Source organism: Limanda limanda, chromosome 19, assembly GCF_963576545.1.
Source record: "Limanda limanda chromosome 19, fLimLim1.1, whole genome shotgun sequence".
Lineage (NCBI taxonomy): Eukaryota > Metazoa > Chordata > Actinopteri > Pleuronectiformes > Pleuronectidae > Limanda > Limanda limanda.
Window position 1 is genome coordinate 20,932,199 of NC_083654.1, and position 27,698 is coordinate 20,959,896.

Here is a 27,698-nt window from a genome sequence, read left to right on the forward strand (position 1 = left end):
AAAGCGATCCATTGGAAATTGAATTAAAAATAATCCTAGTGATATTTTCACTCGTGTGTTTCATCTAAAATTTATTGGATATCGATGGTTCACAATGGTTCGTGGGATGTGTAGTTCCCTCACTCTTTACATGTTTTTTAAAGCCTGAGAGGTCACTGCTGTGATTTGACTGAGGGTCAATGGGGTCACTGCCCCCCTTGTCCCCAGTTATGACCAATTACACCAGTCGAGCTGTAGGGGGCGAAGGTGGTGACACGTCCAGCAGCTTCATCTTGAGAGAGGAGGAGCTTTTACATGACATCAGCCCATTCTGAGTCGAGGCTTGCAGACTCAGCTCTCCTGCTCTCTCAGGTGTTCTCCCTCCATCCATCTCACTGTTCCACCTGCCAGCTGCACCCCCTGGAACCCCCCCCCCTGGAACTCCCCCCCCCCTCTGGAACAGCCCGCCTCTGGAACTCCCTCCCACCAGACATCCGTGACACTGACTCTTCAAATCCTGTCTCAAAACCCGTCTCTTCTAACTGGCCCATTCAGTCTGATAGTTTTTGGCCAACCTCCAAAAATGTTTTATTCACTGATCATTTTATTCTTTTTTTAGATATATTGATTTTTGTTGGATCTGTTTTTATCTCTGCCTTGTAAGGTGACCTTGAGTGCTGTGAAATAAAATGTATTATTATCATTATTATTATTATTATCACCCATCCTGACTGACTTCCTCTCCCTGGACTCTCCTCTCCCACACAGCTCCGTCCTCCTCCTGTTACACTATCCTCTCTCTCCATCTTTCTGCTTCTGTCGAGGTTACGTCTTCATCGCTGCTCGTCTTCTAGCAGGATTATGACAAAAAACTACACAACCGATTTTGTTGAAACTTGATGAAAGTGTAGAACATGAGTCAAGAAAGAACATATTCAATATTGGTGTGGATTCGATTAGGAGGGAAACCCAGAAGTCCAGATCGTCACTCTGTAATACTATGAGGGGAATTTCTCTTTTTACGTTTTTACCAATTTCCCTCGAGGTAATATTGTTGGGAAAAAATCAGACATATTTAAGGGTCTTAAATCTATGAAGCTGCTTGATTGAATGTTAGGAAACTGTTTTCCTCTATCGAGACATTCTCGTCTTCTTCTGTCCTGTTCTGTCTTTGTCTTTATTTCATCGACTTCTTTCTATTCCAGTTAAATCCTGTTAGAGTCGATCAGACTGATTTCCTGAGCTCGTGCTGCCGTTATATTAAATAACTCTTAGAGTCACGTGTCGCCCACAGTGGAGATGAAGCTTTCTCTCTCTCTTTGCCCAGAGCTTCGGTCCTGATGTTCTACTGCAGATGTTTTGTCTGTTATGAAATCTTTATGGTTCAGGAAATACAACTGATGATTTCCCTCAGTCATCACGTGACTGTTCATTCACTCTTTTAACCACTGGAACAAAAGTAGTAAACTCAATGCTACAATCTAAGAATTTAAGATCCTCTGCCCCCCCCCCCCCCTACACTCTCCTCTTCTGCATCAGCCCTGCTCCTTCTCCTCCATTTCATCTCTCTCCCTTTCTCCCCCCCCCCCTCACCCGTTACGCAGGCAGCTGCTGGTGCAACCAAGGGTGTGTCACCATGAAGGGGGGCTGTCCCGTTACAGCTGGGGATGTCCGGATGGAAGATGGAGGAAACGAGAGGTGGGGTGAGGAAGAGGAGGAAGAGGAGGATGAGGAGGAGGATGAGAGTTGAATGAAGAAAGAAAGAGGGTCAGTCAGATATGATGATGAGCAGGAATCAAAGTGTTGGGATCAAACTGCAGCAGTTCTAAAGAATGAGATTTCTTATCGGAACAAAAATGCAGTTTTTTTCCTTTCTTGCCTTAAAACATCCAGAACAGTTATTGTTCCTCACTGCACAGATCCAATGCACTGAGTCAGCAGCTTGGATGTGTGCCAGGACATTGTGTAACCGTTTCCACGGGGATGGACCAGAAAACCCCCCCTTAATCTGCGGGTATATCCCAAATGTATGACCTGATCCTGCACCACAGGCTGAGCAACACCCACAAACAGTATCATCATATCATCAGTCATCAATTATATCGTTATTATTTGGTCATATCTGAGAGCATGGAGTTTACAATAAAGATGAGAGAAAATACAGATTTAACCCCAAAGACTGGCAGACAAGAGGAGGATTATGATGTTTTATCTCTTGTGCTCCTGTTGGGGGGGAATCCTAAAGTCGAGCTTGTGTTACATGTGAGGGATCGTTCATCGTGATCCCGCCTGAGGACTCATCCTCCATCCTCCAGCCTCCATCCTCCAGCCCTCAGCCTCCAGCCTCCAGCCTCCAGCATCCCTCCCTCGCCTCGTTGCCAGGTAACACGCCCTGGATCCGCCTGAGCCTCTGAGTAGCTCCATCAAACACACAGAGAGTGAAAACTGCAGGATTTAACCCTGTGTGTCCCAGCGAGCCCAGCACGAGCAGAGGAAGCAGCTGTTCGTGTAGAAGTGTCTGATGAGGAGCTTCTTACCTTTCTCACGCCTCGGATCCGGAATAAAGAGAAACCCTGAGGACTGGGAGGAGCTCAGGAGGGATGGATCCTGGAAATAACCTTTTAGAAGAAGAATAAATGTATCTAAGTCCTTAAGGTGGTCCTGCTCCGTCCCCTCACCCCGACACACACACACACTTCAGCGGGGACACAGCTCGGGAGTTTCGGCTCCTGTCGGGTTTCTGGACCCATGTGAGCTCGGGAGTGCTCGGGCCGCTTCGGGAAGATTCGTGGAGTCTGGCTCGGAGCCACATGCACGAGCAATCTGCAGTTTCACTTCAGGACTCCGTGCTCGTTACGCGTGCACGATGTTCATTGATCCGGAGAAACAACAGAGCTCAGTGCGCTGATCAATAACAGAGTTAATAGATTACTGGTATTTGTATCGAGTAGATGAGGGAGACCAGTGTCTCTCTGCGTCTTTACACTGGGTTGAACTAATTTTATTAGATTAGCAATTAAAAATATATAAATATTCACCAGATTAACTGGAAAATAATCATAATAGATATGGGAAATTTTCCCTGATTCGTATATCAATTTATTAATTAACAGAACATTTATAATCAATAAGTTTGATACCTGCGTACATTTTTTTTTGTAATAATAATTTAATCAAATCAAAAAGTATAACAGGAAATAAGAGAAACGAACCAAACAAGAACGACCTGTGTGGTTTGAATGAGAAGTGGTTTAGAGTGTTAACATACAGATTTATCAAAATAATTTATACAATGAAATTTAAAACTGAAATTCTTCTCTCAAAAGTAAAAGTGCCTGTGAATTTTATTCAGAGATACTTTCATGAAGTGGCAACAAGGGATTTGGGGAACTATAAGTTTAAAAAGTGCTAGAAATTCTCAAATTTCCACTTCTCTCCAAAATTTAAATACTTTGAAATTCATCTCTCTACTCGTTCTCGTCAGTTTTTTCTTCCCACAGTTGAAAAACAAGTAACTGCATACCATTTCTTTATTGAACCGAAGATGATGAGTTCGAATTAAGCAAAAGAAAATGCCGGGACCTTGAAGTTTATTACGAATGTAAATACAGTGGGGGTCACAAAAATAACCGCATATCTTTAAATATACCACGTTGCAGAAACATGTCTTCAATCCAACAACAGCAGCGACACGTCTTCTCAGATGACTTTAGAGATTAATTCTGTTTCTCCAGGACCTGAGTTCTTCTGCAGCGTGAGATTGTCATCATCCTCATGGTGTCGGCTGGAGTCTGAGAACAAACCTCCAGCTGCTGCTGCTGCATTCAAACTGTGAAAATGCATCTGAGTAAGATTGATTCATATGACTGGGATTTATAAAAACTCTTCTTTCACAATCTGTTATTAGCTCCATCGTGGAGGATATGTTTTCACCTCTGTCCCCTTGTTTTTTTAATCAAACTTAATCAAAGATATCACCTTAGATTGTGGAAGATTAGAGCAGAACGTCCTGGTATTTAAAAACAATCTTTGGTTGGAGACATTCAAATGAAAATTGGCCAAAGAAATCTAAAATGATAAAAAAAATGGTTTAATATGTCACAATGGCAGCATTTTATATTTCATGTCTCGAGTCACAGATGTCTATGTTTAAATACTTTGACTGTGCAAAAGAAAAATCCAAAAGGAAAACAGAGCTATTCATAAAATTTCTAATTGATAGTTTAACACTGTTTCTAATGGAAGAGAGTGAATTAATATAAGTGCAATTTTTCATTCAAATCAGTAATTTAACCAAATAGACTGTAAACCGTGGCCCATTCATTTGGTCACATAATTTCCATTCCATTCAGTCACATGTCTGAGAAGAAGCTTTTAAAGAGACGTTTTATGTTTGTGCATATGAAACAGTCCTCTGGTGTTGTTGTAGTTTCAGGTTTGTCCACTTGAGGGCACCAAAACACCGAAAACGGGTCAGTGAACGCAGCGTCCTGGTACTGGTGAAGTTGATGTAAATAAAAAGATTGAAAACACGTCATTCAAACAGAAACAGGACATCGACACGTATTCTCTGTATATTCGTCTAAAAACATTAGAAAGTGTGTTAAAGTCTAAATGTACCGGTGACCAGAGTCAGCCTCGACACGAGTCTCACATCGGCCGCCATAATGGATTCCTCTGGTGTTGTTGTAGTTTCAGGGTCGTCCACTTGAGGGCACCAAAACACCGAGTGGTAGGTTTCATTTCCGGGTCCGTTAACGAAACACGAGTCGTTCAATGTTTATAAATATGAAGCTATTGGGTCTAAACTGTGGAAATGAACCGTCACGAATCATCTCCAGTTTACTGAGGCTCCGTTTACCGAGAATCACACACCGTCATCTCACTTCCGTCTGTCGTTCACGTTTTATTTTGAAATAACTTATCGGAAGTATTTTCTTTATTGCAGTATATCTAACTTGACACCACTCATGCAGTTCCTCACTGTCGCCGCTAGAGGGCAGAAGTCCCCGCTGTCAACTATACACTCATGTCTGAACAGTGCAGTTGTAGTAACGCACTGTGGCCACCAGAGGGCGATTGTTGATCAAGTTAAAATAATAGAATACAACTACTTCCGGTAAGCACTTTCCGAATAAAACACTGTTCGTCTGAATAGCACATTAACGATAATTCACGAATTACTATTACTATTACTTTTACTAGTGACTATAACGTACTTCACTCAAGTTGAAAATAATAATGAATCATTTGTAAAGGTTGGTGAACTGGACTTGTTGCTTTAATTAGTAGATATTTAAGAGTCTAATGACAATAGATTTAAGGTTAATAATAATTAGCTTTTGGTTCGTTTATTTATAGAAATGTATCATCAGGGGATTTTGTTCTGTCTTCTATAGAACTCCAAGTAAATATTTGCTAAATACCAGTCGTGAATTATCTCCAGTTAACTGATGCTCCGTTCTCCGTGAATCACTCTGCGTCATCTCATGTCCGTCTGTCGTTAATGTTTTAATTTGAAAACAGTTACCGGACGTATGTTTCTAAAGTACATCTAACTTGACACCAGTCATGCAGTTCTTCACTGTCACCGCTAGATGGCAACATACCCACCGTCACATTGGTGAACGATTGAGTTGTAGTGACGCGCTGGGTCCACCAGAGGGCAGGTGATCAAGTTAAAATAATAGCATATAACTGTTTAATACACGTATTACTTTAAAGCGACTAAAACATACTTTGCTCATGTTGAAAATAGTTGTTGTTAACGAGCGCACAGGAGCAGGAGTAAATGCTTCTTCTTCTTCTTCTTCTTCTTCTTCTTCTTCTTCTTCTTCTTCTTCTTCTTCTTCTTCTTCTTCTTCTTCTTCTTCTTCTTCTTCTACATAAAGCTCGTTGAAATTAAAATGCCTAAAGCGACACTTCCCCGCCGCGCCAGTAGTTGGCGGTGGCGCACCTTTGGAGGGATCGGCGTGCTCGATATAGTAGAGTTGCAGCCCGGTGTTGTGTTTACACCATCATCATCTTCATCATCTTCATCTTCAGAGTCTGATGACAGAGAGCTTCAGATTAAATTCACCAAAAATCACCTGGAACCAGCTCCTCTGCACCGACAGGTGAGCTCAACATTCTCTCTTCTTCTCTGCTCACTGACGTGTTACAGACATTTAGCAGCGAGCAGCGTCAGACGCGTTTCACTGATACAATCGTTTTCCTCCAGTTATTAACTCTAATCTGTCAAGTAGGATTTTTTTATTGTGGTTGTGCAAAATTTGCGATAATTAGATTTTAGCCTCTTGTCTGTTCTCTGCTCCAGAACCACTGTCTCCATTTAATGAGTCAGAGAAGAGGCAGATTTATATTCTTTATATGTATTAATACGCTTTAGATTTTTTAAACCAAAAATTCTAATTAAAATACATTTAAATACATATCAGTTGTGGACTTATATGTGTTTTCCTCTCGTGCCTTTGTGTGTATTTGAATCTACTTTGTGTTTGATCTGAATAATAATAGTATAGTAAATTCAATTTTATTTATACAACGCTAAATTATAATATACATTATCTCAAGGCTCTTAACATAGAAGGTGAAAAGCTTCAAAAGTCTAGAGAAACCGACAGTTCCCACAACGAGCAGAACTTTGACAACTGGAGAGAAAAACTCCTCATTTACTGGAATAAACCTGCCGATCCAGATTCAGTGTGAAGCAGAGAAAAACGGGAAAGAGAGAAAAGAGAGAGAGATGAGGAGAGAGAGAGACCAGATGTGGAGCCCATTAGTCTGAGCCAGTAAATACTTCCTTTATTAAATGTGAGTGTTGCAGGTTCTTTGCACTGAAGCATCGTCCTGCTGCTTTGTGACGACTCCAGGCTGAAGCAGCAGCAGCAGACATGTTCTACACCTGTGGTCCCAACGAGGCTATGGTGGTGTCAGGTAAAGAGACGACCTGTTAACACGACCACGTTCGTTTATCAAAAACAACACTTTGCCATATCAAGCATATAGATGTAATTTCCATCCGTTCAATGGTTTGTACAGTGGACAAAATCTACCTGATATACAATTATTTAAACGTTTATTATTTTAAAATACCAGTTTAACAACTACTATCTATGGTATCTGAGTAATTTTAATAAATTCTGATGTGAGGAAACTCTCTGACTCGAGGCTCCTCTTGATCTCTCCCAGGTTTCTGTCGTTCTCCTCCACTGATGATACCTGGAGGCCGAGTGTTCGTCTTCCCGTGTATTCAGCAGATACAGAGGTGGGTGAACTGCTGCTCCTCCTACATTACTTACTTTTCCCTTCCAGGCACCACACTCCATGTTTGTTTGTCTGTGTTGTAACCGGCCTTCGTCCTGAACCTGCTCAGCCCTGCGCTCAGTGCTGGAAACTCAACATGACAAACACAAAGCAGAGATGGCGACACTTTAAACCATTAGAGCAATTTATAATCCATCAATAAATATGTTTTATGTATCTTTACCCTGCCCATCTCCAGGATTTCCCTGAACACTCTGACTCTGAATGTGAAGAGCGATAAAGTCTACACTCGCCACGGCGTGCCCATCTCCGTCACAGGGATAGCCCAGGTCAGTGAGCATCAGAGAAAGATGGACGTCCCATCTCCACTTCCTCCCACTATCCAGAAATGAAGCCAAAATATTGAGGATTTGAATGCTGCCATCTCACGTCGATGACATCATCAGGACCCAGAGACTGTCCAGTAGTGATTGAGTCAGTCTCAGCTGTCAATCATTATATTTCACCCAATATGTTTTCCAAAAAATGACATGAACTATCTTTCAGGAAAATGTATTCGATGTGAACTTTGACTTTTTAGTTTGATCCACATGACTTGGCTTTGACTTCAACATGACTTGGCTTTACATACAAGAAGACATTAGTGTTGTGCCGTGTTCTTGATTGTGAACGAGTTGCTGTTTCCTGCAGATGAAGATCCAGGGTCAGAATAAACAGATGCTGGCTGCAGCCTGCCAGATGTTCATGGGGAAGTCAGAGCCGGAGATTGCTCATATCGCCTTGGAGACGCTGGAGGGGCACCAGCGCGCCATCATCGCCCACCTGACTGTCGAGGTGACTCGGTTTGTGGAAGCGACTGGTTGTTGGCACAAAGTTTTCCCGACTCCCACGTCACACTGAACCTCTTCCCCTTACAGGAGATCTACAAGGACCGGAAGAAGTTCTCCGAGCAGGTTTTCAAGGTGGCGTCCTCAGACCTGGTCAACATGGGCATCAGCGTGGTCAGCTACACGCTCAAAGATGTTCACGACGACCAGGTACTGCCTTGCACTCATCCACAATAACCACATCACAAACTCTGATGCATAGCCGTATGTCAGGCACTGCAAGATTTCAATGTCGGCCATGAATGAACATGTGTGATTTCCTCTCTCCTCTGGGATGCAGGACTACCTGCATTCCCTGGGAAAAGGTCGCACAGCCCAGGTGCAGAAAGACGCTCGCATCGGAGAGGCCCAGTTCAAGAGAGATGCTGTGATCAGGGTGAGATGTTCTGTTATTCCTCCACGGTTCAGTTTCTCATGGCAAGAAAAACCTCTTTTCACCGGGTAGCGAGTATATTGTGTTCTTTATTGTGAGGATGCGACTGAGGCCATCTTTTAGATCATCTTGCTTGTAGAGGACTTTAAAGTATCCGACACTTTTCACTTGAATCCTTTACATTGCTACTAGAGTTTTGCTTTTGGTTTATTCCGTCATGTTCAAGGTCACAAACGTCCCGGATGAGGAGGCGCTCTCTCATCTCGCTGTCTTGTCTTTGTGTCTTCTCCCGAGTCATGTGACCTGGGATTGAGCGATGACTCTATACGTTCACTTTGCAGGAAAATCCAGATTTTAGCAGGTGTTGGTGGGGTTTTTTAACCAGTGGACAAGGGGCTTCATATTCAAGAGTTATTCCCATTGATCATGTTTTTCTACTTGTTCATTATTGTTTCATCGTCTCTGTGTCTGTGTCTCTGCAGGAAGCCCACGCGATGCAGGAGAAAATCTCTGCTCAGTACAAGAACGAGATCGAGATGGCAAAGTCCCAGAGGGACTATGAGCTGAAGAAAGCAGCGTATGACATTGAGGTCAACACGAAGAAGGCAGAGTCGGAGATGGCCTATCAGCTGCAGGTACACAAGAGTAAATAACATCTGGATTATTTTATGAATGAACTCTTTAAGGTAATGTCTGGGTTTGTATGTATCCTACATTGTCCGGTGCATTCATCAGCATCTTGCAGTTTTTTTAATTGTTGACTCTCGACAAGAATTTTAACTGATTACATCATCCTCTGCTTATCTTTAACATATTCATCCTTTTCCAGGTTGCAAAGACGAAGCAGCGTATCGAGGAGGAGAAGATGCAGGTGCAGGTTGTGGAGAGGACGCAGCAGATCATGCTGCAGGAGCAGGAGATCTCACGCAAGGAGAAGGAGCTGGAGGCCAAGGTGAAGAAACCTGCAGAGGCTGAGCGCTACCGGCTGGAGAAACTCGCCGAAGCTCAGCGGTGAGTTTCTAACGTTCAATCTCGGTTTACTTTTATAATTAAAAGGAACTATTATAATTATTACATGGGGCTGTTTGAGACTGACTCTGTGTTTCGTTCTCTCTGTCCAGTCTTAAGTTGATCATGGAGGCAGAAGCTGAAGCAGAATCCATCAGGGTGAGTCACAGAACCTCAACTCAGCTGCTCGGTCATTTTATTTTAAAAGCTTAAAATAGAAATAACATTGAGAATTTTATATATTCAGTATTGATCTTATCTGATGGATGTGGCCTCTTGACAAGCTTGGTGTTTTCTAGTAAAATGAAACCCATCCTCTTGTCTCCTTCAGATTAAAGGTGAGGCTGAGGCGTTTGCAGTTGAGGCCAAAGGTCGAGCGGAGGCGGAGCAGATGTCAAAGAAGGCAGAGGCCTTCAAGCAGTACAAGGATGGAGCCATGGTGGACATGCTGCTGGAGAAACTGCCTCTGGTGAGAGACAAAATCCTTTACAGCCCACGACAAACAACTTCATGGATCAGCCTCCTGATCCGTTCTTCACGTTTCCTCTGCACGAGTTTGAACATTTTCGTTGTTTTCCACCAGATGGCAGAGGAGATCAGCAAGCCTCTGTGTGAGGCCAACAAAGTTATCATGGTGTCCAGTGGCGGAGGCGAAGTGGGCGCAGCCAAGCTGGCGGGAGAGGTGTTGGACGTCATGACCCGGCTTCCTGAGGCGGTGGAGAAACTGACCGGAATCAGCATCTCCCTGGTAACGCTCTCCTGTGCCTCAACCCAATGATATTCAAAAGTTTGGCCACTAGACACAAAATAACTCAAACAAACACACAAGCCCAACATATCATCGCTGCTAAAGTTTATTTAGATTAAGGGTTAAAAACTATTAATTACAACATTTCTAATTCCATGAAGTTGTGTGTTTTAGCCCCTGGTGGTGGTTGATCCAAAATTTAGGCTGATTTTAAACTTTAATGAAGTCTTTATTTCCCTCTGATCGCTCCTTCGTGCAGGAGACCTCTCGTACAGGGTGAAGAGAATCATCTCCTGCTGTCGTGTATCGTCTGCCTGGACTCTTTACACACGTCTGCTGACATGGCCTCCTTCCTCCGCCCTCACAACTCTCACGTAATATGTCCCTTCCTCCGTCAACATCTTCTTGTGACATTTCTGTGTCGTGAAAAAGTCTTTCACTTTCTTAATTTTCCTTGTGTCACTGATTGTAAGCTTTGATTTGGGAGAAAGTATTTTGCTCCTCTGGCTACAGTTACAGTTGTTGTTCGAAAACATTTGATGTTATATGATCCATGTGATGACTGAGTACATCCTCTACAGACTCTGGGTTTTAAATCTAAAACGCCTTCTGTGCGTTATATCACAAAATTCAGAGTTGTTAATTGATTTGCATTGATATAATTAGATGTGAAAACTGAAATAAGTAACAAATGTAACCGAAGACTCGGTTTATCCTGTACTTTCTTCTTCTCTTAATGTCACTGTGTGTGTGTGTGTGTGGCCTCCTGCTCCACTGTCTGTGTGTACCTGTAATGTCTCCTCTATAACTGCCTGTGTGCGCTGCCTTGCTGCCCAACCTTAAGTGCATCTTAACAGGAAGTTTAATGCAAATGGTCCAAAACCTTCATTTACCAATCTACAACGTTACACAGTCTAATGCAAAACCGCCCCTTGTACGTCACACGTTTCAATCATAATTGATATTTACTACATGAAGGAGTTAAGGATTTGTCAATCCTGAAGTATTGTAGTTATTATTTTATTTCGCTTTATGTCAAACTTCAAACACTGTATGGAAATACATTACAAAATACTGAATAATGTAGAAATACAATCCACAGAATCATTAAAACACATACATTTATAAAAACAACACACTGCAAGTACTTGCAAATTAAACATAATCAGTGTTATGATACAGTCCATAAATCTGTGTGGCTTTATCATATACATGTTAACTGTTGTTTTATATTTTATGTGTTTTCACCGTTTACGATGTTGGGTGATTTTTTTCTCGTCTTATCTGCTGAACCAGTGTTAACTTTCATTGGCTTTTCAAAAATATGTATTGTAAGGTCCCTTTGATTACGTAATACCACTATAATACAGTATCTGGTATTAAATACCATAATTCTCTAAGATTTTAAATAACAATATTGACAAATTTGATGCGTGTTCACAATCCTAATAATACTGTATTTACTGGATGTATTCTTAAGCAAAGTGGTGCTTTTTGTTTTAAAGAAGCCCGTTATGTAGCAGCTCTTGTACAAGTATGTCTTATGGAAAACAAAGATTAAAGTAATCTGCTGTTGTAGCAATAGGAATACGACAGTGTTCATGTGAGATCACTGTACTAAAATGAGGATATATGTATGATTATTGTTTTTTAATGAAAGTCTGATGTTTGATGATAGATTTGATCAGGAATGATAAACTAGTGGTGAGAAAAGGATATTGGCAGCTTCTTATCTTAGAGTCGATGTGTCTATCGCACAGAAGGATGATGCTCGTGAAGGTTTATCTCTGAACTGTTCAAACTATTTATAAAACTATAAACTTTATATCATAACTCACTCTATCGCCCTCTACCTCACCACAACCCCTGGGGCTGGGTATTAAATCATGTTTCACGTGGGCACCCTATCTTATTTATTTCCTAATTTAAGGTGTCAACAGACACACAAACAGTTGAGGAATTTACCCAAGAGAACCTGTTTACGTTTCATTAGTGTCATCTGTTTCTTTCTCCTCTGCATCACACCCAGCCCCAAACATCTCGCTGTGGGCTTGTGCACTGCTGGATACGGTACAGCCAAATAATTAAAGCAGCTTTCTAAAAACGTAAATTATATTTATTGGAAGATGAACACTGCTGTTATCACACAGCCACAGATACCTGTCACACTAACTGTAATCTTGAGAATGCATGTGCTTCACTTTGTGCTACTTCACGGTCGCGTCAGGTAGGAAATGTAATCTTTGTGCTTCTGTATTGAAGTGACTTGAAGTGTTTTTCTGACACAACACTGTGTATGAATAGATGTACTTATACAGTATATATTTGATATTTGATTCAGTATTAATGTAGCACTGTTACCATTAACAATTCTACTAACTTTAACTAACAGCACTGTTTCATTATAAATGTATTTAAGTTTAATCTGTTTAGTGGTTTTCTGTGTTATTTCAACTCCTGGAAAATACCACTCTGTTGAATTTAGATTATTCTGGGTGTGTTTTAGCAAAATGTCATGTACAATCTTGTACATGTTATAAATGTCATTAAATTGCAATTTTATTATTATATATATTTTTTCTCTTTCTGAGAAGGGAGTAATTAATTCCTGTCATCTATTTATTACTTTGCTCATATCTTATCTACTGTTTTTTTGGTTTTCTGATTTGTGCATGTTGTTTTTGCTGTATTTTTGTTCCTTTTCTATTTTGCATCATTGTGTAAGTTGTGTTTCTGTTGAATTGTAACTGGTTCATGTTATTTATGGTGACTGCATGAAGACCAGCGCTCACATGCACGTTGAGGTCCTAATAAACAAACATTTGTTTTCATTGATCCGACACAAATTGTAGATTTTTATTTCTGTTTGCACCGAACTCGGAATAACTCGTTTTTTTTTCTCCAGGGATTCAAACGTGCAACCTCAACACTGGCTCTGTTTCTGTGACAGATACACAAGCACTACAGAGATTATAAGTTTTGAAAGGTGTGCGGGACTATTGTTATCATTTGGGAAAAGTGTTGTGCTAACGATTATGACATTTATTAGACCAGCATTCTCAAAGCATCTGATACAATGATGTATTCACACGGACAAGGTAATTATTGCACCGGAAGACACTCTGTGGAGGTTGGCAGCTGTGTCAAGTTAACGTTGGATAGTTCAACAGATACAGGAAGTAAGATTGTTCTTTTTCACAAGTGAGACAAACCTGAGTTTTTTAATGTGACACAGCTCTATATTTATTCTTTTAATTTGAACATTACCTTATTTCCAGCTAAATGTGGTCGTGTGGCCTCTTGTCACATTGTATTTACTTTTCTTGCTTTGGTGTCAAAGCACTTTGTAAACTCTGTTTTTAAAAAGTTTTATATAAACAAAGTTATTTATTATTAGCATTGTGGTTACTAGATAATGAGTGTATTTTCATTTATGGGTGAAATATCCCAATGAGGTCCCGTGTGTAAGATTGAGGTGAAACACAACAAGTCAAGTTCATGTTGATCCCGGCTCACAGGGACATCGAGGGCGATGAAGTGGCAGAGTTTTCTTGCAAAACAATCTCTAAAACAGGAGAGTTATGGAGGTATCTTTCAGTGAGGCAAGGGAAGTAATGGACGCCATCGGTCGCTATTACTGCCTATATTTAACTGTATTTTATTTTTTATTTTTTATTTTCTCTATTCTTTTTTAAGTTTATCTGTGTCAATGTTTAAAATACACCTAAATCTGCTGCACCATAATTTTTTTAGGATACGTCAGTCTAATGCAGAACTTCGTATACAAGAGTGATTCATCTTCAAATCTGTATTTATATTTGACATCAGTACTCTGCCTCGGATACTTGTCTTTCAATCACCTAATACTTTAAATAATTTGCATTGTCAATATCGCCATTAGCATTTCATTGAGATCAATAAAGTATTTCTATCTATCAATTTCTCTATCTATCGGTATCAAATAGTGGGAGGAATGAAAACAATAGGATAAATCACCAGAGAGCAAAGAGTCATATCAAGATTAGGTTTAGGACACGATGCATTTAATAGGATAACATGAAACTCCAGAAGTGTTTTGTGGACTCAAACACGTCACCCACTAACACTGGTGAGAAGATGACAAGTGAATTCTAATTGTTCTCGGTGAACTTTCCCTTTAAAGCCGAATCGCCTGTTAACCGCGGTGGTTTTATTTTTGAAAGGTGGGACCGGAAACGCGGCGATGTGACTGTGGGCGACTTGACGCTGACGACGAGCCGGAGGGAAAAAAAGCGAAGAAGAAAAAAGAGGCCGATCTGAGGTTTGAGGATTTCCACAAAGTTCCCTCCGTCGGGACGTGCGGAGCCGCGGGGGGTCTACGGGACCCGGTCCCACCGGTAACTATCCCCGGGGCCGTTAACGAGCCGTGACACCACTGTTCTCTCCGCGGGTTCGCGCAGCACCGGCCGCCGGAAGTCTGCGCGGGCTGCGTCTCCCTCACTCCTGCGTTTTTTCTGTCTTCTGTTTTTTTTTTTTTTTTTTAAATCGGAGAGTTTTTCAGTTTCCCTGTTCTCGCAGTGAGATGAGCACCGAGTGGAGGAGGGGGCGTAGGGAGCGAGCGTGTCCGTGTTCACTCGCCTGCTTCCCCGCAGCGACACACGGGCCTGCGTGGGGCTGCAGCGAACAAAAGGAGAACATTCATGGAGGCGAGTTAGCAACAGCTAGCCGTTAGCAGCTAGCGCCCCTCAACAGCTAGCCGTTAGCAGCTAGCGCCCCTCGTCCTGCTAGCGTCGTTCAGCTGCTCCGTCCATCCCACCGTAGTTCGTGTTTGTTTACGCAGATGCTAACGTTAGCCCGCGGCTAGCTGTCTCTCGGGTCACTGGACGGTAACACGGCTCTGAGGAGCAGACCTCAGATCTGCCACAAACCTGCAGTCATTCTGCTTTAGATGCTTCCCCGACATTTACAGGTGGTGCAGCTGCAGCGGGGAGAGGAGGCTTATGGGAAATAAAACATGCACATGTATTATTACACTCTGACAATGTTATAAACGAGATATAAGCGATATGCCGTCACCTTAGTTTATCTGAGTCAATAGTTCATGTCTGAAGTTGATCCTTCATGGGCCTGTTCTCCCCCAGAGCGTCAGTTGGTCAGTTACACTCCACGTCAGCTCATCTTCACTGACATGTAACCACATGCGTGCTTCTGGTGTCTCTGCATGTAAACAGGCTTCACATGCAAACACAAAGTCCGGTCTCATAGCTCATCTTACTGTTGCAGCAGGAGCAGAGTGTGTTGACAATAAAGTGCAAACGCATGCAGATGAAACTATGACACTTCCTCCTTTGTGCTGCAGACGACGTGTTGCCTGTGGGTCAGGAAACAGGTTCAGTTATCAGGGTGAAAAGCTGTTTTCAGACGTGAGCGAAGGACAATGTTTTGAAAAATTGGGTCTGGAAATTTCCCGGGGTTTCTTCCACACATGCAGAGGCAGCAGGAGGTCGATGTGTTCACATCAGCAGGAAAATCCCCAGAACATTCAGGCGGGTGTGGAGCAAACAGGACATGACCTGAGTCCTGATGAGGAAGTCACATGGTTTTGTTGACAGCAGAGACGGCAGTTACCGCCCAAAGCTTTGGAATCTCGTTGCCTTTTCTCAGTCAGCTCTTTCCCATCGTAACATTCTTCCAATTTTGCATCAGTCGCACAAAATATTAAAACACGCCCACTCGCTTCGCTGTGAATTTCCTGCTGTTTTCTCACACGTGCTCGCTCTGACATCTTCCAGACATTCTATAAAGGGAGCTGACACGAAAAGATCAGGAACAACTGTTTCAGGAAAACATCTGGACTTCAGTTCACGTCTGAACGAAGCTTCAAACAGCGGGTGTTGTTTTCAATAAACCATAGCCACTCTTAGAAAGGTTGTTATTTTTAAGTCGGCCATGTTTCCTCACCAGGCAACAACATTCTGACACCTTAAAGACTCGTTATCCAAAATTAGACTCACTGACATATCGCTGATAAAGCTAACACTCTGATTGTGATATTATTTTAGAGCAACACATGCTGTCAAAGAGACTATTGAGCAAGTGCAGGGAGTTTTACATAAAACATTACAAAAAGCCTCCAAGACTGATGATCATTAGTGTTTCATCCTCTCTGGGATTGAACATCTTCGCCTGATTCCTTTCACCTCCTCTTCTCTGTGAATCTGATCAAACTGAGAAAGAACAGCAGCATAAATCTGAAAAGCATTTCAGGCAGCTTGAACTGTCAAAGGCTTCCAACTCCACACTGATCCTTAATAGGACGTGTGCAGAGGAAAGGAGACAAGGAAAGGAAACAAACGAAGATGATGCTTCATACAAGGTCATAGTGAGGACGAGGAGGAGGACGGGTGTTTTCTAAGTGTCTTGTTTTTTAATTACAGAAACAATGGACGATTCTCATTTCAACTCATCATACTTTTGGTCTCCTATCCCGACTGTACAAGGACAGGTAGAGACAACCTTATTGTTGCAATTGTCTTGAAATACACATGGTCTAGTGGTTTGTGCTTTGGGACAAATATGCTTTAAAGATTACATGACACCAGACAGTGATTTGACTCTAAACTTGTTTTAAATGACACCACTCACTTAGCTGTTAACCTGTCATTAAAGTTATATGAGTTCTGTGAAGGTTCACGTGATCACTCCTCTCCTCTCTTCAACCTCTTTTTTTTCTCTTCTTTTCATTCACTTTTTGCATCTCACCATGCCTTCGTTCTCTCCTCTCTCACTCCCCCACTGCCTTCCTCTCCTCCTCGTCTTCTCCCTAACCCACTCCCATCCTTCTCTCTCCTCATCCTGCTTTGGGACACCTCCCCTTATCCTCTATATTCTTCTTCCATCCCTTCTTCTTTCACCATCACACTATTTTCTCCACATCATCTTTTATCTTCTCTTTTTCATCTTACGTTTTTTGCCTCTGTGAACTTTCCTCTTCCACCTCTTTCACTCTCTCTCTTTTTCTCCATGTTAACCATCTGTCACTTTTATTCTGCCTGTCCTCCTACATATCTTGTCTTTTTTTGTCCTTTTCTCTTTGTCCTTTGCAACTTCTATCTTCCTCATTCATCTTCCAACTCCATTAATTATCATTATACTACATTTTTCTTCTCTTCACCACTTCACAACCCCTCGTTCCTCATCCCTCTTTCTTCATCCATTCTCATTTTCTTGTTCTTGCTTACTCTGTGGTCCCATATCTCTTCTTAACTCAACCATTACCCTTTGTTACACCAAAATGTAACCCTTGCCCATCCTTCACTCCTTTCCTCATTATTCCTTCACTCTTCCTCTCTTCCTTCCTCTTTCCACCACCCCACCCCTCCACTCATCCTTGTTTAGATTGAGAACGCCATGTTCCTGAACAAGGCAAAGGAGCAGCTAGGCCTGGAGAAGGCCAATGCAGCCTCCTTCTCTCACTCCTCTGCGTCTTCCACCTCCTCCCCCCACTACCCTATGGCTGTGCTCGCCATCCCCGGCTCAGTGGACGCAGGGGCCGGTGTTCGACTGGTCCCGAAACAGGAAGGAAGTGGGGGCAGCGCAGGTGGAGGGGGGCACCTGCACCAATCGCACACCTCCCAGAACGTCACGGTTGTGCCTGTTCCCTCCACGGGCATCATGACTGCAGGTCAGTGGGCTGCTGTGTCCCACCTTTTTCTTTCCTGCATCATGACATCCCCCACTCCATTCACCATCTCCCTGTAGTCTGATGATATGTGTTGGGGAGATGGGTGCATGAGCATCAGGAAAACTACGATTCAACAACCGCTGCCACCAAGCTGGATCTGAACATTTCATTTAAATCCAGTAAAGTCTCTGTCTACCCAGTGTCATTATTCACAGGTTTTAAAGAGACATATGGAGGCACATGTTCAGGTTGATTATTTTAGTTAGTGTTATTACTGTAAAAGCTTAACATGCGCTACTGTTCAGAATAAACATCACTTTCCTCAAACTGTCCATCGCTGCAGCTCCTCTTTTCAGCCTCTGTCTCAAACACTTGGTTTTAGCTCCTGTCTCTTTAAAGCCCCCCTCCTGATAAAGTCCAGTCTGCTGTGATTGGTCAATGTTTTAACCTCTAGCTTTTTTAATTTGAAGAACTTTTACAAACATTAAAATCTATGTTACTCTCAAGAGGGAAAAAAAATTGAAGAAAGATTAATATCTCCTTTAAGATACAAGTTAAGAACATGAACGTATAATTTTAATCCAAATAGTCTGTTGTAAAAGGAATTATAGTCTCACATGCCTAGAGAATAAATTGAAAATCTTTTCCTCTTAGCGGGGTTAGTGATCACCAGCTCTCAAGGCACACTGGTCCCCACTGCCTCCACGCAGTCCTTTGTATCTGGACCCCACGCTGCCACCACCATGATAGTGTCTGCAGTGCACCCCTCACACACAGGTACAGTCCCCATCACTTCAGTCACTTCCACATGCATCCGTCACGTGCAATCATGCACATGCTCATGTCTATCTCTTATCCTGAGGCAGGAACAAGACATGCAAGTGATGTTTGTTGGATTTTTCCATCTCTAATAGTCACCCTGCGTTTTCTCTTTCATTTCTTTGGACTTTTCCCTTGTTTCCAGACAAGAAGCAGGACTTTGCCCTCCCTCCTGTTGTGATGCCGACGCCATCAAAGCGCGGCAGGAAGAGCAAACAGTCGATGAGCAGAGTGGGGGGAGTAGGTGGGATCCTCCCTCCAGGAAGCGATACTTTAATACTTGCTCATCTAGCTGCTGGTGGACAGGTGCCTATCATATATTCATACTCACATGTATATAGTATATATAGTATATATTTTCTCTCTCAGTAAAACTAATATGTTGACATTGTGTTGTAGCACCACACTGCTGATCCATACGACCTGTCAAATGATGAGGATGATCATACTAGCAAGGATGGGCCTAAATCCTACAGGTAGATTAGATTAGATTATTTTGATAAGAGAAAACGTTCAGAACATGTCTGTCATTACAGATGCTATAATCATGGGAATGTACAGCATTTGTACATTAAATCTCTAAAGATTTTCTTCTCTCTGTCGTTCTCCCTCACTCAACAAGGTGTCGGATGTGTGCAGTGACGTTCTTCAGCAAGTCCGACATGCAGATCCACGCCAAGTCCCACACCGAGGCCAAGCCCCACAAGTGCCCCCACTGCTCCAAGTCGTTTGCCAACTCCAGCTACCTGTCCCAGCACATCCGCATCCACAGCGGAGCCAAGCCCTACTCCTGCACCTACTGCCAGAAAACATTCAGGCAGCTCAGCCACCTCCAGCAGCACACACGGTACTGGGCTGAGTGGGTCGTGTGTGTCTGTGGAGGGGGTTGGGGGGAGTTGCATTCTTGTGCACGTGTGTTTCTATTGTGTGTGGGTCTGTGTGTGGTGATGAATGAAGGGAGGAAGGGATGGTAAGTTAGAGATTTATTGGGAGTGTGTTGACAGTGTAAACCCCTTCTTGCACAATCTAGCTACGCCTTTTAGAGTGCGTCACTCATATTAAACCAAAGATTGTTATTTGGTGTATTCATGCATTTCTTTTCTTGTAACTGAGATATTAGCAGAAGAGGAATCATTGAATTATGAGCGAAAATCCTCTTGAGTGCGGTGATGGATGCTCTGGTGGTTGGTTGAGGTTGTTATCTTACAGAACCAGTTGCCACTGAAATTTACCTGAATTTCTCAGGAGGCTGATGTTACGTTTCTCATCCTGCACGTGTTACCATCATAAGCTTGGCTTGGCTTGGTATTGCATGCATGTTATCCGGTCTTGTTTACTCTTTGGATCCACCTCCATCTTTGGTTTGAATCACCTTCTGCAGATCTTTCACCATCATAGGTGTCACTTATTTTTTAAAACGTCACAGTTTCAATAAAATTGACATCAAGCTTAAATCAAATCGGAGCACAGATTATGTTAAGTTTATTAACAGATAGTGAAAATTATAACAACACTATGCAACTTAAAACAGCTTTAAAATTAGTTTAATGTTTTATGGTGTACTGGCCTGGAATAGGGAGAATGTTTCCCCTCTCATTCCCACTCCTCACCCTGAACGTCTTTGGTAAGCAGCTATACGATCTCCTGTGAGAAGTGTGGAACTGACTGATAACCTGTTTTCAGACATGAACTCCTGAAAATGTCCAGACAATTTGGTCCAGACATTTTCTGGACTTTGTCTTTCTCATATGAAGGACACAGCAGGAGATATCCAGGTTAGACTGGGATCATTCAAGCAAGCAGTGCAGCAAGAGGCAGACATGATGTATGAATTCTGCTTGTTCACAGCACATCCACAGCAGTGTCGGCCCTATCATCAAAAGCTCTTCAATCTCGTAGTCTTTCCTTCTTGACATCTTCTTCGGCATCCTTTACTTATTTGGCTCCTCTTTTTACTTTTGTGTCTGTCGGAAACCTCATCAACTCACGTCTGATTAATTCTCTGGACAATATCTCACAGACTCGGATATTCTCAGGAGTTTTTTGCACTGACTTGCACATTTGCATTTCTACATACATGCCCTCTTGATATTTCAGTACATAATCCAGAGTTCTGTGCTCGTCTGAAAGCAGCTTAAGTCACAGTTTCAATTCTCAGAATCATGTGCCGCAAGTTGAAGAGTAAAGCTGAACTGTATATCCGTTAAAAAGTCTAAAAAAAATTAAAAACCAGTGATTATATTTATCTCCAGCTTTCAGCCAGGAAACTTTTAATATATGAAAAAGTGAAAAACAGTTAGGTGGATTTGTTACAGCGGAGCTCTTTGGTTCAGGAAGCCGGGGATCATGAGTAATATCCTGCGTTCAGTGAGTGGGACGAAACTGTCAGAGCTTCACTTGACACTTTTTTCTCCACATGAAAACCACTTCATCGCTCAGACACGAAGCCCTACATAATTAATCACCACGTAAGGCTGCAGAGGACGCTGCTGCTCAGTAAACGTTACATATTGTTGCTTTAAACCAGCGCAAGTAACCCTGCATGTTTTCAACACCTGCATGATACCATCTGCAAAAGGGACAAAGCTGCTTATCAGAGTTTTACATGCGTGTGACAATGAAAGCAGCTTTCTCCTGTTCATGTCGTCAGAGCTCAGATAAATGTTTTTATTTTATGTTTGACCTTGTCATTCGCCTTCTCTATGTTTTCATTTACCTTATTGCCATGCACTGGCTTTTCTTTTGGGGTTTCAGGCCATTCGTTTTTAACATGAAAATTGGCTCCTTTGGTCGCCCACATGGCCAGATATTCACATATATTATACATAATACACACCCATACCAAATAGAGAGGGACTGCGAGAAAGAGAGAGACTGCGAGAGAGAGAGAGAGAGAGAGAGAGAGAGAAAGTGTGACTGTGCTTGCTGTATGTTTTTGTTCTGTGTTTTCACAACTCAGACGCAGCACAAAGAGCACACTGTCGTACTTAACAATCTATGATCAACGCGTGTGATCGCAGATCCTGTTAAACGCATGATTTGGTTCAGTTCATCATGAATTTTGGTCATGCTGTAGCTTAAAAATCTCTCGCTGTTTCTCTCTCTGTTTCTCTCTCTCCATCCCCCTCAACCCTCCGGTCCTGGTGTTAGAAACCACACTGAGTCCAAGCCCCACAAGTGTCCCCACTGCTCCAAGTCGTTTGCCAACTCCAGCTACCTGTCCCAGCACATCCGCATCCACACTGGGGCCAAGCCCTACTCCTGCTCCTACTGCCAGAAAACATTCAGGCAGCTCAGTCACCTCCAGCAGCACACACGGTACTGGGCTGGGCTGGGTGGATTCGAGTGTGTTTATGTCTACATGTATGGGAGCAGGTGTTTAGAGAGTTTATAGCATCTTTAAAATGTGTAAGACATGATGATCTTGTACCAGGGCTAAAGTGTAACTCATTTTTAATCCTAATAAAATGCGATTTTTTGTTTTGTTTTATTGCAGTGAAATTAAATGTGGGAGAAACTAAAACAAGCTTTGGTCGTAATGCTTGTGCATGCATGTCAACAGTGATTTGTGATGCCGTGGGACACTGATGTTCACTATGTTGGTTTAGATACGAGGAAACAAACTAATTAATCACAATAATGCAGATCCCTCACATTTTCATTTTCTTTATGCCACCAGTTAAGAGTGATAGTTTGATAAACTTACATCTGTTTTTATAGGATTCACACCGGGGACCGGCCGTACAAGTGTAACCATCCTGGCTGTGAAAAATCTTTCACTCAGTTGTCCAACCTACAGGTAAATAAATTCACAGCTGATGAAATGTTCTCTGATTTGATTTCCTCTTATCCCTTTTTGTCTTTCTTAACTGAACCCCCCCCCCCCCCCCCCTGTTTGTTTCCTCCCTTCAGTCTCACCGTCGGCAGCACAACAAAGACAAGCCGTTCAAGTGCCACAACTGTAACCGTGGTTACACCGATGCTGCCAGCCTGGAGGTGCACCTGTCCACACACACTGTCAAACATGCCAAGCTCTTCTCCTGCGGCCTCTGTAACCGATCCTATACCTCGGTAAGCTCTCACATTTAGGTTTTACAGAAGAGACAGACTCTGGTCTAACTTTGTCCATAGCGTTGTGTCCCTCTGTTCACACCTTGCATTAAAATGCATCCTGAATGTGTCCAAATGTGGCCTGAGTGACCAGATGCAAGATGTATTCTGGAGGCATTTGGGTGCGTTCAGACCTGAACTTGTGATGGAATCACTCAGGATGTTAATGTCAGGTCTGAACAGGGTCTTTGACAGAGACGTAGAAGAGAAACCACTGAACTTTGATGTACCCCTCTCTCTTTTTTTTAATCTTCTATTTCTCTCTCCTTTACTACAGGAGACGTATCTAATGAAACACATGAGGAAGCACAACCCCGACCCACTAACAGTGGCAGCAACAGTAGCTGCTCAGCAGGCCCAGGGCCTGACGCCAGGCGGAGGAGGGGGCAGGGGCCGAGGCCGTGGCCGAGGGAGAGGAGGCGGTGCAGGCAGAGTGAGCCAGCTCCAAAGCCAGAACAACCCAAATAATAGCAACCAGAACCCTAACGCAGGACTCCCAGGCAGCTACCAGCAATCCACGGAAGCTGTGGTTCAGTGTCCGTTTGACCTGCATCAATACAAGACAGTGGCAGCTGGTGAGATCCAGTACAAACCGGTCTCAGTGGCAGATCTGCCGGTGGTCCACAAAGACCTTTGCCTCACTGTCTCCACATCAGCCATACAGGTGGAGCACATGAACTCATAGACTGCATCGTCCCACTCTGAGGAATTACTTAATGTGTCTGCAGTGTAAAAACAAAAGGTCCAAATGAACAACTAATTTGACTGTATTCAATATTGTAGCTTTTTTAAAACGAGGAGAATAATGGCTAATATGCTGGAAGTTGCTAACTTGAAGCTTACTTGAATAAGGTACCATTGGAATCCAATTTGTTTCACTACCCTGAAGCTACGATTGACAATATTTCAAAGGAGTGGCTCGCTTATGGTCAAAGATACAAAACTTAAAATTCCGTTCACTCTGTGCCATTTTTTTCCTTCATTTTAAGAAGCTTTAATGTTGAATAGAGGATTTAATTACCTGGTCAACCACAGATATTTTACTATATGTTTCACGATTCCTGAGCCAACATGGTGCAAAGTTTCTCTCAATAGAAATGCTGGTTGAGGAAAGAGATATAAGAGGTTTATTCTTCAGCCTTGAGCTACGTTCCTCAAATTTGTGAAGACTCCCGAATCCTCATCGGATATTTTAATTCTTTTGATGATTATTGAGGTGGAAAATAAATCTTTATTCTAATTTTAACTTAAATCCACTTGCTCTTTAAAATGCACTTAAAATCCTAAACCAGCAGTCCTGCTCTGAGAATCTTGCTGAAAGCGGCTCACCGGTGTCACATCTCTTTTTTATTGCATTGTTTGCAATCGGCATCATTGGAGGATTGAGGTGTAAAATATCTGTAAAAAGAAAAATGACATTGTTCTCTGCACATTTACAGTCCAGAGAATGGTGTGGTTGTTTTATAACACATTCAGATCACATTAATCTGAACATTCTCCACTATTTAGTTCAAGCCAAAACAAGGGAGAGAAAGAAGAAGGAATCGGTCTTGAAACAAATTTTATTCTGAAAGGCAACTGAAAATCTGAATGATCCTGTCAAAGTGGAGCTGGATCAGATGAGTGGAAACAAGACCTTAGAAGGGATGAAGAGCAGCAGGAAGAAAAGGAAATGGTGTGTTCTGGAATCGGTTTAAAGCCTGAGGCTGAATCTCAGCGTTCATTTTACAAATCATCATGTCCATTCATCAACCACCACCTCCCCTCAGACATTGAGGAGCTGACGAGCCATTTCCCAAAGTTTTGAACGACAGAGACGAGCGGTTGGAGGAAAGCACATGATGTGAGGGATCGGCAGCAGAGCAAGATGTAAACACGAGAGGGAGCGAGTGGGTCGCTGGGGCGGGAGGGGTCAAAAGAACGCACTTAGTGAAGCTCGTACTTCACGCCTATGTTTGTCATCATTGTACTTTTTTTTATATATCATGTATGTATTTTTCTACCAACAGAGGAACGTATGAACAAGAGAGAGAAAGCCACGTGAGTGCATGAATGTGAAGGGAACAGGGGGAAGTCTGTACAGAGTGTTTTTGTTCCTTTTTTTCTTACTATTCAGAGGAAGACAGTTAACTAACATCCAGAGACTAGAGACTGCCCAACTGGACATTGTTGGGGAAATAATGATTGTGTGATAAAAATGGCTGACAGGTACTGTTATCAATCTTTTTTTAAAGACCTTTTCATACATATTATTACTACTTTCATTATAACTGTATTGCAAATATTATCCACATTATTATCAAACTGAGGCATTATTGTATTTCAGTATGCTGTACATAAAATAGATAGAAAAGACTTTTTCATCTGTAAAAGGGAAGTATGTCCTGTGTATTGCATATACAGAAACTAAAGGAACTCAAATGAACAAGTACCAAATCATTGGCCGTGTCCCAGGTCACCTTCACACTGACCGAGCGTAACTGCTACTCAACAAAGTCTGCAAAGAATGATAAAGAAAAGTCTGAGAAATGTCCAAAGAGTTTGTGAAATTATGGCTATTTGTTTTCTGTCCCTTCTGTAACGTGTGACTTAAAAAAACATTTAGGGCACTTTCAATCACACTCATCCATTAAACTTTTCTAGACTTCAACCGAACCTCAAAAATCACAGAGCAGTTTGCAGAGATGGAGTTGCGGATAAGATAATCACTCTATCCAGATTATCATTTGGACCTGCAACAAATTGCAAACACTCATAAATATGAGTCGTCTAACTATGACATATTTTTATCATCAATATCCATGAAATCTCTGAGAAAGCAACAAAAATGTTGATATATCTCATCATGTTAAAGAAAGTGCAAACAATTTCAGGATCAGCACAAACATTTTGACCTAAATCTCTTCCTTGGTCATGGCCCCTCCCTCTAAATTTAATGGAAATAGGTTCAGTATGTTTTTGCGTAATTCTGCTAACGACGAAACAAAAGCAGACAAAAACCTGACCTCCTTGATGGAGGTCACGAGGCTGTGACATCGTTGACCTGGGACACTGCCGCCATGTTTCTGTGCTCTACCCAATCACAATGTTCTGACGGCCTCTACACAGGGCGGATGACTTCACATATACTCCTCCCTGTACTTCATTGTGTCTTTTTATGAAAAATAACCCATTCCCAATATTCATGTTAATGTTATTACTGATTTTCCTGATAATAATACAGTAATTAACTGCCCTCTTATGCTACACTCTGGCATACTGTATGCACAGTTACACCTCTTGCTCATCTGAACAGACTGTTTCTTCCCTTAAGGAAAATAAAGTTCAAAAAAACAGTTTATGAAGAAATTGCTCTATTGTCTTGTGTCTGTTTGTTTTGTTAACTCTCTGTTTGTATGGCCCTGACAAGTATGTATGATTACTATTTATTTTTTACTTGTTTGATAAATTCTGAGGCTCAAGTTGTGTCTGCATTTTGTGGAGCTGGAATTGCGAACTTTGTGTTATTGTGTTCCTAATCAATTTGACAAAAACCTGGAATGATTTACAGACGAAGGATTCTCTGTGGAAGACAAAATAATCAGACAGTGAGTAAACAGTTCACAACTGATACGCACTTAAAATATTGCAAAAGTGTATGTGTGTTGGGAAGAAGAAAGTTATCAGAATTCTTTTAATTGCCAAGTATATATTCACATACAGGAAATTCCCTTGGTGTGGTTGGTGCACATAAATAACAATCAGACATTAAACAACAATATATATATATATATATATATATATATATATATATATATATATATATATATATATATATATATATATAAAACAATATAAAATGAAACAATATATACAGTGAGAGAGTTATGGGCACGTACAGTGCTAAGGTGCAGAGATTTTCTGGAATAGGCGGTGACTGTTAATATTCATTAACAAGGAAAACAGCTGTGTGTGTGTGTTGCACAATATATGCAACTGTCTGAACAGTTGCATATATTGGAAATATTTGAAATTGCCACTGTACATAAAAACAAAACAACAATATATACAGTAAGAATTGAGATAAATGTGGCAGAGTCAGACTCAGTGTGATGCAGGAGGCTTGTTTGTGAGCCCCACTGCCACGGGGGGGAAAAACTGTTCAGGTTGCGTAAGGTTTTAGTCCTGATGGCCCGGAACCTTTTTCCAAAGGGAAGTCTATGAAAAAGGTGGTGACCGGGATGGGAAGGATCAGCAATGATCTTGCCTGCCCTCTTACTGATCCTAGAGTGGAACAGGTCTAGGAGAGCCGGCAGGTCACGGCCGATGACCTTCAGCTGACCTTCTGATCCGCTGCAGTCTGCCCTTGTCCTTGGCAGTGGAGGCAGCGAACCAGACGGTGATTGATGATGTGAGGATGGACTCGATGATGGCCGTGTAGAACTCCACCATCACTTTCCGCGGCATGTTGAATTTTTTTAGTTGCCGCAGGAAGAACATCCTCTGCTGGGCCTTCTTGATGATGGAGGTGATGTTCTCCGCCCATCTCAGGTGATGATGGTCCCCAGGAATCTGAAAGACTCCACTGTTTTAACTGTGGAGTCGCACAGATTGAGGGGGCGGGGGGGGTTTGGGCTGGGCTCCTCCTGAAGTCTGCCACCATCTCTACAGTCTTCAAAGCGTTCAGCTCCAGGTGGTTCTGGCTGCACCAGGAAGCCAGGCTGTACTCTCATTATGTGTAGTTTAGTAGTGTACATATTGTGATCTTTTTTATTGTGCTTCGGCACTGTTACTTAAATTCTGTTTTCTCTTATTTGCTGTAACAAGTGAATTTCCCCGTTGTGTGGATAAATAAAGAAATCTAAT

General features: G+C 42.1%; 2 protein-coding genes across 4 annotated transcripts; both read left to right on the forward strand.

The window, feature by feature from the left end:
• The first annotated feature begins 6,856 nt into the window (after positions 1-6,856).
• flot1a (flotillin 1a) lies at positions 6,857-12,750 on the forward strand. Its single transcript, XM_061092331.1, has 12 exons — positions 6,857-6,915; positions 7,171-7,246; positions 7,484-7,574; positions 7,936-8,079; positions 8,163-8,282; positions 8,413-8,508; positions 8,988-9,140; positions 9,335-9,516; positions 9,627-9,672; positions 9,845-9,982; positions 10,097-10,261; positions 10,521-12,750. Exons 1-12 carry the CDS (start codon positions 6,873-6,875, stop codon positions 10,539-10,541), a joined length of 1,275 nt encoding a protein of 424 aa, XP_060948314.1. The 5' UTR covers positions 6,857-6,872; the 3' UTR covers positions 10,542-12,750.
• Positions 12,751-14,505: 1,755 nt separating this feature from the next.
• znf384a (zinc finger protein 384 a) lies at positions 14,506-26,204 on the forward strand. Of its 3 annotated transcripts, none has more exons than XM_061092302.1 (11): positions 14,506-14,637; positions 16,678-16,745; positions 17,639-17,924; positions 18,579-18,701; positions 18,889-19,049; positions 19,143-19,219; positions 19,366-19,590; positions 21,894-22,061; positions 22,464-22,542; positions 22,656-22,814; positions 23,131-26,204. In XM_061092302.1, exons 2-11 carry the CDS (start codon positions 16,683-16,685, stop codon positions 23,536-23,538), a joined length of 1,749 nt encoding a protein of 582 aa, XP_060948285.1. In that variant the 5' UTR covers positions 14,506-14,637; positions 16,678-16,682; the 3' UTR covers positions 23,539-26,204. The 3 variants fall into 3 exon arrangements, with proteins under 3 accessions (XP_060948285.1, XP_060948284.1, XP_060948286.1); XM_061092301.1 differs by lacking the exon at positions 14,506-14,637 and adding an exon at positions 14,771-14,946; XM_061092303.1 differs by lacking the exons at positions 14,506-14,637; positions 21,894-22,061 and adding an exon at positions 14,771-14,946.
• The last annotated feature ends 1,494 nt before the right edge of the window (positions 26,205-27,698 follow it).